The following is an 11,627-nucleotide window of genomic DNA, read 5'->3' as shown; positions in this document are numbered from 1 at the left end:
GACCCAGAAGTTGTTGGTAAATAATACTTTGCTCTGTCAATCACCATCTTTTGTGAATTCCCCAAAAGGAAGAGATGGTAATTTTCCTATAAAAAAAAGAGAAAACTACAAAGTCTTCTTTGGGGCTGCAAGATGACCCCAATATGGGGATTTATAACTTCACTAACTCAATCCAGATAACTACTAATTTGGATGACCATAGCTCCCCGCTCCTTTTCCTAGGCAACTATAAAGATATCCTTTAACAAATCTCCTTTGGTGACTTATGACACCTTCTGAATGGGACCACTAAAGAATATACATATTTCTAAGGACCACATGCATGACACTTTACAATACCAAACAGTATTAATTCAGTGAACACAAACATGAAATCCTAAGTGAAAAATTGGCCAAAAAACAAATCACTAATACCTATGTGAAAAATAATTATGATGAGAGAATATACAGCTGAAGGAGTCCTTGGAGGAAAAATTATCTCTCTAAAAACATGCTTTAACAAAATAGAAAAAGAGAAGACTAAGAAAATGAACATTTAAAAATTAGAAATAAAAGAAATAATTCCAAAAGAAGAAATCTGAGTATTAGAGGAGAAATAGGCAAATTGGAAACTTACAAAGACTATAGAACTGATAAATAAAATTAAAAGCTAATCTTTGGAAATATGAACAAAATTAATAAACCTTTATTTGACAAATTTTTAAAGAGGATAGAAAATCAAATCAACAAAAGAAAAAGAGGACTATGTTAAATCACACACACACACACACACACTCACACACACAATCATCAGATGCCACTATGTAGTTATATGCCAACAAAACTGAGAATACAAAAGAAATAGAAAATTGCCTTTCAAAACAGAAAATACTCAAACTAATAGGAAACCAAATAGAGATATTAAATATTCCAATCACAGAAAAGAAAATAGAACAGAAGGTAAGGACTAAAAAGAAAGAGAAGTTCTCCAGTTATTTGGGCATTCTTTATTTTTATTTGAATACAAATTGTATTTTTTTTGGGGGGGGTCTACGTCTGTGATTTTCTCAGTACAGGAAACTCCCTGGTATGGACACTAACTCCATCAGAATCAGCTCATTCATTGTATCAGTGTTATAGTCATATAAATCCTTTGTGTCTCCTTGTACACTGATTCCTATATATTTAATTAATTTTGTTATCTTAAATGATCTTCTTCCTGGGTATTATTTTTGCAATTTTTGTTTTGCATCTGCTATTTTATTGAAGCTATTATCTTGATTAATTTTTTGTTAATTCTTTGGGGTTCCCTACATGTATCATTTTATTGTCTGCAAAGAGAGATTTTCCTTCCACCCCCCATTATGTTTATATTTATTCCTTCAATTTATTTTCCTTACTTGATTGCTGTTAAAAGACTTTAATTTTTGTGCTTACTTCAGCAGCACAAATCCTGAAATTTAGATGAACACACTGCTCTTATAACAGGAAATAGCAAACTCTACATGTTTGGCAGCAATAAATTGGGCCGGTTAGGATTAGGATCAAGGACAACAATCAGCAAACCAACTCATGTAAAAGCTTTAAAATCCAAAGAAGTAAAATTTGCTGCATGTGGAAGGAACCACACATTGCTATACATAGAAGAAGGAAGGAAAGGGCAAATTGATCCATCAGAGGAATCAAATGTGTATGTCCTTTCTCAAGTAACCATTGGAAAACCTATCTCCTGAATCTCTTTTGGATTTCATCTTTGTAATTTTGAGCCTTTGTAACGATAGAGGGTGGATTCTACACATTTGGAGAATCAGAGAATGGAAAGTTAGGTCTCTCCTCTAAACAACTGAAAAATCATAGAATTCCTCAGTTGATTCTTGGAATTGTTGGGAGGGTGAATCAAGCGGTTTGTGGTAGAAGGTATACAGTAGCTTTAACAGAGGAAGAATTAGATACATCTGATCTTGGACAGTTTGGCCAATAAGGTGTTTCTTCTCTTGGTCATGTGCAGCCTTCAGGAAACACCTTTTAGACATCATTATCCACAAGGCCACAGAGAAAAGAAAGTGAAGATTCATCAGAACAGCTTGGTCAAATGATAAGAACACCATCCCCTCTGGGAGTTCACCAGTACATTCCTCCAACAGCAGAGCCCCTCTCAGGTGCTCTGTGTGTGAATGGAATTGGCTCACCCTTATTCATTTGTTCAGACTCTAGCCACCAGAAATAATGTCACCCCACCCAACTTAGAATTAAGTGGGGAAGGGGAGGTCTGTGACCCACATGTGATAGTAAGTGACAAATCAAAATCAAAACCAGCTGGACTGTACATGTCAACAAACAGTGTCAAGGCTGCCATTTGTCCACATGAAACTGGAGGTGGATGCAGGAAGTGATGAAAGATGTTATCTTTTAAATATGATGGTAACTGGGGTGGGGAGTTGGAGCTTTGAACTTGGTGTTGAAGGATCTCTGGTGGGACCTCAGACTGCTTCCCTTAAATTGTCATGTGGGTAAGTTAGGCTGACTCTCTTTCTCTTCCCTTGGCGTTTCTGGAGGCTCCAGCCTTAGGGAGGCCTCTCTTATTAATTAATTTCTGTGTATTGTCTCATAGGTAGAAGAGTGGTAAGGGTGGGCAATGGGGGTCAAGTGACTTGTCCAAGGTCTCACAGCTGGGAAGTGTCTGAGGCCAGATTTGAACCCAGGTCCTCCCATCTCTAGGCCTGGCTCTCAATCCACTGAGCTACCCAGCTGCTCCCCCAAATTGCAATTTCTACTTGAAAATAATTGACTTCTGAAAGAAAGTTGCTGATAGTGAACTTTGTACTCTTAGTTAATTATTTATTTTCTTGGAGTTTGGACATTGTGACCATGGTATTGGTATTTATTTCTATTGATAGTATTCCTATAAAAAGTAGATTCTGAAACTCTTACTATAGTGTTGTGGCCTTATTGTTCAGCATTCTAATAAAAATATTTTCTCATTTAAGACAAAGAAATTTTTCATTTTATTTTACTGTCTTTTTAAAAGTGAAAAAAAAGTGTTCATTGAAAATCCATCTTCCTTCTCTCCCACCTCTTTATTTTCTTCTTCTTTATCATCACTGAGAAGGAAAAACAAGGTTTCTGATACAAACATGTTTAGTTAAGCAAAACAAATTCCTACATTGGCCATGTCCAAAAAATATGCCTTAATCTGTATTCTAAGTCCATCCCCTCTCTGGCAGGAGTGATGAGTCCTCTGCAATTAGGGCTGATCACTGCACTTAATGTCTTTACAAAATTGTTGTTATTGTATAAATTGGGCTCCTGAATTTGCTCATTCTATTAGAATTTTAACTGGGTACTGACCAATAGGGACTAGTAGTTCTAGCACCATTTCAAAGGTAACTTAGGTTTCCCACTAAGCCTGAGGCATTTTGTGTGATGATACTGAGATGTGACTCTGGATTGGTGGAGACAATGATGACAAAATGCTGTGTTTTGGGTATGAAGTTGCTGTGAGAACTCTTGGAGAGAAGAAACATTCATTTATTTTTCAGGAGAGATAGCACACGGAGATCCAGAAGCTCTTCAGACTGATTCCAGGAATACAGTAGTGAAAGAAGATTGAGAAGGGAGAGAGACCGAGACAGAGATGGGGACACTTTGAAACTGTATACATGGGAGGAGGTAGGTGGCTCAGTAGATAGGGAGCCAGGTCTAGAGATGGGAGGTCCTGGGTTCAATTCTGACCCTAGACACTTCCTATCTGTGCAACCCTGAGCAAGTCACTTAATCTCCATTGCCTAGCCCTTACTGCTCTTCTGCCTGGGAACCAATACAAGTATCAATTCCAAGACAGAAGAGGTTAAGAAAAAGAAAGAAAAGGAAAGGAAAGGAAAGGAAAGGAAAGGAAAGGAAAGGAAAGGAAAGGAAATGTATCCATGTAGAAACAGCTGGTTCCTCAAAATGTCCCAACTTTCCAAATTCTGTCCTTAGAGATCTTGAAAATTTTCCCTTTGGATAATATCCTTGTAGTATCCTTGCTCTCAATGAATGAGTATCTCTCCTCTCCCAGAGTTCTCTCACCAAACTGACCCCTCACACTGACACCCAGCATTGTCTCAGCCAATGCAGAGTGACACTTAAAACAGCAGCATGCAAAATGCCCCAGATTTAATTGGAGAACTGGGTTACACAAATGATATTGTGACAAAGCATAGTCTTGCTTTAATTCTGTTCTTAGGAGAATTTCTATTTTTTTCCCACGTGAATTGTCAAAAATGAGAAAAGTTGGAACAACCAACTGCTGAAAGAGTTGTGGGAAGATAGGCACTCTAGTACATTGCTGTTGCTTTTTTTTAACTTTTACTGTCTGTCTTGGAATTGATGCTAAGTATCAGTTCCAAAGCAGAAGAGCAGTAAGGGCTAGGCAATGGTGGGTTAAGTGACTTGTCCAGGATCAATCAGCTAGGAAGTGTCTAAGACTGAATCTGAACTCAAGACCTCCCATCTCTGGGCCTGGCTCTCTATCCAGTGAGCCACCTAGCTGCCCCTACTTTAATGTATTATTTTTTTTATTTTTTATTTTAATTTTTTAAACCCTTAACTTCTGTGTATTGACTTATAGGTGGAAGATTGGTAAGGGTAGGCAATGGGGGTCAAGTGACTTGCCCAGGGTCACACAGCTGGGAAGTGTCTGAGGCCAGATTTGAACCTAGGACCTCCTGTCTCTAGGCCTGGCTCTCAATCCACTGAGCTACCCAGCTGCCCCACTTTAATGTATTATTAACAGAGATATGGAAATATAACCATTTTGGAAAATAATTTGGAATTATGCAAATAAAGTGACTAAAAAGTCCATACCCTTTGATCTAGAGATTCTATTGCTAGGCATATACCTGAAGGAGGACATTGATAAGAAGAAAGCCTTTTTGGATACCAAATATTTATTTATTCATTTATTTTCTAGCATTTTTATTCAAAGATTTCATTTTCCTAATTACATGTAATAATTTTCAATACACCTTTTCCATAATTATAAGAACTTGTCTCCCTCCTTCCCTTCCCTCTCAGAAATGGTAAATGATTTGTTCTGGGTTATACATGATACCAAATATTTGGAGTAGCACTTTTTATAGTAGCCAGGAAATAGAAAAAAATAGATGCCTATCAGTTGGGGAGTGACTAAATAAGTTCTAGTACATAAATAAAATGGAATATTACTGAGCCCTAAGAAATAACTAATATGATAAGTACAGAGAAGAATGGAAACTCTAGATTAGGTGGTTTAGTGGATTAAGTATCAAGTCTAGAAATGGGAGGTCCTGGATTCAAATCCAGCTTCAGACATTTCCTAGCTGTGTGATCCTGGACAAGTCATTCATACTTCATGGATCTTCTGCCTTGGAATCAATACTTAATATCGTTTATAAGAGTAAAACTTTGATATTTTATGTTTCATCCAGAAGTTACTTTTTCTTTATTATGTGTTTTTTTTATGTTTTTGATTTTCCTTTTGGCAATTAATTCATATACCTCATAATTCAGCCATTCCTGAGTGATCCATGTGTTGGTCAACATCCTCCTCAGGGGGGATTGTATTATTGTCATAAAATTCTAGATTTATAAAAAATTTTCTTGTTTGCGAGTAATTTTAGGATAAGAAACTTGCTACCTCCCTGAATCAAGAAAATGAACTGTTTGGAGAAGGCACCATGGAGATGCCTGCAGAAACCACACACTACCCTAAAAGATCCAGAATGGACTTTGGGATATAGTGAAATTGAACTGTGGGGGGTTGAATGTATTTATTTTGAATGTACACTCTGTGCCAAAGGGAACTGTCCCCAATTGGCTTTTTGTCAATGCATCTATCATTGTTTTTGTTCTCTTTCTCTTTTATTTCTCTTTTATCCACAAATCATTGTAATTTCCCCTTAGAAACTACGATATTATATGTACCTCTAGTTAAAGACCTTTAGAGATATATGTTGGTTATGTGTACTGATTCCATGGGGAAACTAGGCATGTAAATCTGGGAGATTTTTACATTCTAGTTTTCCATTGGAATCACAGGGGGAATTGTATAATTAGAATTTGCTCCCCAGGACTCGAAATCCCAGGATCCCATGTTCCTTTTCACATTACATCCTTACGTTTTGGAGATAACGTTTGGAGATAAAGTGACCCCTCTCTCTCTTTTCCCACGATTGTGACTGGGGAAACTTTTCTTTGCTCAGGCTTTTACTTTTGTCCTTTTACTTCTTCTACTTCAAGGGATTATTAATAAATCTTATAAAATATAATACTTGGAGTTATTAGATATTAGTTTTAATCTTACAGATGGAAGGTACATGTTTTAAAAAGGAAAGAAAGATTTAAACCAATTGATAAAGAGTTCAATAGAACAAAGAAAACAATATAATCAGTAATGAGCAGGAATTAAATGCAAAGAGTGCTTATTTTGTTTTAATGATGGAAAGATATACCACCGATGAATTCTTCTATGGGTACAGAACTCAATAAAGGGAAATGAAGACCTTACAGTGGATACCATCTGCTGAGAATGGGTGCTTAGAGCAACCATTCATCCTGCTTCAGAATATAGGGAACCAGAGTTCCTGGGTGCAACTGACCCCAAGGAGATTAAAAGGAGATGGATCCAGGCAAGAGATTTTGAGGCAAATGGGGGAAGATGACCAAAGTGAGGGGAAAAGGTCAAAAGTGAACTGCATAAATTGGACCCAGGAAGCATCCTAGCATGGGGCAATAACGACTCTATTCCTACAAGAACTGGCATTTTTATAGGAGTGTTACCCAAACAGAAAAAAACAGACTCGGGACAAGCAGGTAACAGAAACTGTTAAGAAGGGAGATCCTGGTAGAATTCTTCCAACTATTTTAATTCTATGAGGAATCTAGAGAATAAAAATGGGCTAAATAAGTAAAAGGGTCACGAACCAAAGGACTGAAGTCTGGAAAAGACAAAAAAAGAAGATAAGTAGTGAAGAGAGTGAAGGCTATAAATCCTTTCTAGAAAAAGATCCATAAAATGACATTTTAATTTATAATTTATTTTTACATTTTATCTTTATTTTAATAACAAATTTCCACATAAGTTTTCCAAAATCATATGATCCATATTATCTCCTTCTTTTCTTTCCTCCCCCCTCCCAGAGTTGACAAACAATTTGATCAGGGTTATATATGTATTATCACACAAAATACATTTCTATATTATTTATTTTTGTAAGTGAGCGATCTTATAAAACCAAAATCCCAGATCATATACCCAAATAAACAAGTGAATCTGCATTCTCATTCCAACAGTTCTTTCTCTGGAGGTGGATAGAATTCTTTTTCATAAGTCCCTCAGGATTATTTTGGATCATTGTATTAGTAGCAAAGTCTGTCACATTTAATCATCCCACAATATTGCGGTTACTGTGTACATTGTTTTCCTGGTTCTGCTTATTTCACTCTGCATCAGTTTATGGAGATCTTTCCAGCTCTTTCTGAAATCCTCCTGTTCATCATTCCTTATAGCACAATCATATTCCATCACCACCATAGACCACAGTTTGTTCAGCCATTCCCCAATGGAGGGACATCACTTTAGTTTCCAATTCTTTGCCACCACAAAAAGCACAACTATAAATTTTTGTACAAACACGTCCTTTCCCATTTTTTTTAATCTCAGAAAATGACATTTTAAAAATGGATAAACAAAATACATTGATGGAGAGGAGAGGGTATTTTGCTTGACTACTTATGAAGGAAAAAAAGAAGGGGTGGGGAAGAGAATGAAATAACCAGGTAAAAGCTAAGCAAGGAAAAAGGAACTAATAAGCAAAACTCCAAAACCAGGGAAAAGGGGTAACAAAAGGACAGAGATTGGTGTTGAGTATAAGGGTAAGAGAGTTGGTGGGAAAAAGATTCACCTTTAAAAAGACTAAGCTAAGTGCTTGCTTCAGCAGCACATACTAAAATGACTAAATTAAAATAACTGAGGAGATATAGTATAGTGTTTACAGTAGAAGAGGTAAAAAAATCAAATCTTAAGTTTGAATGGAGGAAAATATAAAACTATATAAAACATAAAACTTTTACAACTTTAAATGTAAATTATATTTAAAATCCAACAAAAGATAAAGAAAAAACCCATAATCTTTTGCTTAAAAGAAACATATTTAAAAATCAAAGACATATGCAGAATAAAAATGAGGAATGGGGGAAAAAATGTCCTATGTGTTAAATAAATCCAAAGAAGCAAGAGTTGCACTCATCCTATCAGACTGAATAAAAACATTAAAAGTATTAAGCAAGGAAACAATGATGTGGTGAAAGAAAACATAGAAAACAGACAATATCCCTATTCAATTTAAATGCCCCGAAATATTTAGCATCCAATTGAAAGGGAATACATGTCCACATACCCATACGAGAGGTGAAAAGTGCTACGTAGAGTGGTTGTCCCATATACCCATTATACCATATCCTAAATTAAGTGTCCCTCATAATGAATAACTCAATCGATGGCATTTGGATCTTACCAAGTTGAATATGACGCATCTTACAGAAGCAAAAGCCTCAAGCTTCAGATCTTTCTAGCTGCGATATATGATGTCTTAGAAGGCAGTATCTAATGGCAGAATATGGTATTATTCAAAAGGCTCAAAGAATGAACAGGTCTGTTTATAGATGGAAGAAATGTAAAATCTGCAACGGTCCAGGTGAGAAATGATGAGGGCCTATGATAGGGTGGGAAGCTTATAAATGAAGAGAAGGGGGTATATGCAAGAAATATTGAGAAGGTAAAAATGATGAGAATTGGCAAAGGACTGGATATGTGGAGTGAGTAGAAATGAGGAATCAAGAAGGACACTAAGCCTGTGAGCCTGTGTGCCTGGGAAGGCAGTTTTGTCCTTGACAATAAAAGGGGAAAACAGAAGAAGAAGGATTTGAGGGGAGAAGTAATGAGTTCTAGTATTTTGGGCTATGTCGAATTTGAGGTGTCTACAGAACTTTTCATTCGAGATGTCCAGTAGGCAGCTGGTGATTTGGCCTGAAGCTCAGGACAGGGGTTAGAGCGGGAGATTATTTACATTGAGATGATAACTAAACTCATGGGAGTTGATGAGATCACAAACTCTGATAGTGGAGGGGAGAAGAGAAGAGGAGGAGGAGGAGAAGAAAGGAAAGAGAAGAGAAAATAAAGGAGAAGAGAGAAGGTGGCTCAGGACAGAACATAACCTGGATGAAGACCCAGCAAAGGAGACTGAGAAGTTGGGGTCAGTCAGGTAGGCACACAAGCAGAGGGCAGCATTGCCATGAAGCAGTATCAGGAGGGAATATTCAGAAGAGGATATCAAAGGCTGCCTGTAGAGAAGAATGCAAATTGAGAAAATGTCATTAGATTTGGCAAATGCATCAGCAACAGCTTTGGAGAGAATGCTTTGACTTGCAATGTGAGAACAGAAGCCAGCCTGAAAAGTTTAGGGGACAGCGAAGGGGGAGGAAGTGGAGGCAGTGAGTGTAGAGGGCTTCCTCCAGGACAGACATAGCTAGAGAGGAGACAACAGCTACTAGGGATGTAGGATCTCATGAGGATCTTTTAAGGGAGAGAGGACTTGGCTTTGTTTTAGGAAGCAGCCAACAGAAAGAAAGAGTTCGAACATTAGAGAGAGTGGAGATGATAGAATGGAATTTGAATGGAGTGGAATAGGAGCAAGTGTGACTGGAGAGAGAAGCAAGCTTTGGCCAGGAGAAGGGCCACCTCTTCCCACGAGATGAGGATGAAGGAGAAGGCAGTTGCAGAACACACCTGGGAGATGTGAGATCAGCAGGGGCTCTTGGCCATAATTTCTTTAAGTGAAGCGTAAGGTTCGATCCTCAGCTGAAAGGGGCTGGGGAGGCATGCTGTAGAAGGCTTGAAAAAAGGTGGAAAGCTTTGGAACATCCACTGTGGTGAACAGGAGATGAACCCATTAGGGATGTCTAAAAGGATTGCCTTGCTGCAGTGAGGACCAAGATGAAATTATGCCACATAAATGTGTCACAGACCCAGTCAGCACGGTATCACCTGGTTTCACAGCCCTAAGTGGTAATATGTGAATAGGTGCGAATGCCCCCCAATGTTGGGAATAATCCAAGACTAGCACTTGGTGAGGCACATTGGCAACAACATAAGTGGGGAGGACAGGATTGAACTAATTTTGTTGAGTTTGGGCCTGGCCTTTGCAAAGTCCCTGGTGTGTTGAAGAAGAGCCTGGAGGGAAGGCCAGGAGGTGGGTGGCCTGGTCCCAAGGCTGACAAAGTGCAGACCCTCACTGCCCTCCAGCAGCCTCGTGTTGCTTACAGAGCTTCTCGAGGCTCTCCTTCAATCTCTGGGCAGCCTGCCTCAGTTCATTGGCCGTCTTTGCCTTGGATCCTTTCAACAAGTGCCTGGATTCCTTTATGAGAAAGTAGGTATCCATTAGTATACCAACACTCCCTGTTACTATTCCAAAGACCTTGATTCCTTTGGTCATGCCCACGACTGTGCCTCCAAGGGTGTTCTTCACAGCGTTGCCAGCCTTGATGCTGGTGCTCCCAGAAACTCCAATCCCCTCAGTGCCAGATATTATGCCAGACCTGGCTTTGGCGAGGGGCATGATGTTCTTTTTGATCTTAATGATTAAATTCCCACACTCAGAAACTCCTTTCTCTACTATCTTTCCAACAGCTTCTCTCTCTTCACGTCTGTCCATCATAGACTGCTGCTCCTGAGGCAACTTCACTTTGGAGGCTGCCATCATGTGCTTCACTCTCTTTTTTATCCTTGCACCTTTGATATGGTCAATACCACTGGACACGAGGTTGGTGATGCCAGATGCTGACCCCAGGCTCATGCCAGCTATTGTGAGCCCTAAACTCCCACCTAATGTGACAGGTATTAGAACAATTCCAAGGATGCTCAGGACCCCAGAGACAATACCAGTGGAATTAGACACCACTTTGGCAATGGTACAATTCTTGTGGGTCTTGTCAACTTCATCTGCCATGGCATAGAGTTTTTGGATACATTCTTCTAGCTCTTTTTTCATCTTCGCAAAGTCTTCCAAAGCTATTTCTTCCTCATCCGAAGTGTCCTCTTCCTTATGGGGCACCTCTTCATCTTGAACATCATCTTCCTGAGCATTGTTTTCTTTATCCGATGGGATTCTGGCCTGAAACCCTTCCATCAATGAGGGCCTCAGCGCCTGCTTGGAATTAGTTCTAATAAAAGCAGAAATCAGATGATTAGGTGCAGCTCCAAGAATAAGTTATCAGTATTTCTGGTCATCAATAGTAATAGCAAAGCAGACAGCTAGGTGGCACAGTAGATTGGGAACCAGGCTTAAAGATGGGAAGACCTGGGTTCAAATCTGGCCTCAGACACTTCCTAGCTGTGTGACCCTGGGCAAGTCACTTAACCCCCATTGCCTAGCTCTTTCTGCTCTTCTGCCTTGGATACTCAATATTGATTCTAAGATGGAAGGTAAGGGTTTAAACAATAAGCCCGATTTGTCAAAAACAAAGGTAGTATTGGGTGCATCATCCTGGTTGGAACCTATCTTGAGGATTGTGTTCAGTTCTGGGCACAACATTTTAGAAGGGAGCATTGATTTACAAGGGTAAGAGGATAT

The 11,627-nt window shown here is 38.8% G+C and overlaps 1 protein-coding gene across 1 annotated transcript in view; it reads right to left on the bottom strand.

The window, feature by feature from the left end:
* Nucleotides 1-10,286: 10,286 nt before the first annotated feature.
* Nucleotides 10,287-11,627, bottom strand: part of MYH9 (myosin heavy chain 9) — a 141,268-nt gene continuing 139,927 nt past the window's right edge. The window contains exon 23 of the mRNA XM_044679127.1: nt 10,287-11,217. Coding sequence (XP_044535062.1) covers nt 10,287-11,217 — 931 coding nt within the window. The remainder of the gene's footprint in view (nt 11,218-11,627) is intronic.

This window comes from Gracilinanus agilis, chromosome 5 (genome assembly GCF_016433145.1).
Source record: "Gracilinanus agilis isolate LMUSP501 chromosome 5, AgileGrace, whole genome shotgun sequence".
Taxonomy (NCBI): Eukaryota; Metazoa; Chordata; class Mammalia; order Didelphimorphia; family Didelphidae; genus Gracilinanus; species Gracilinanus agilis.
Note: the sequence above shows the minus strand (reverse complement) of the source record. Positions and strands in the feature narration are given on the sequence as shown.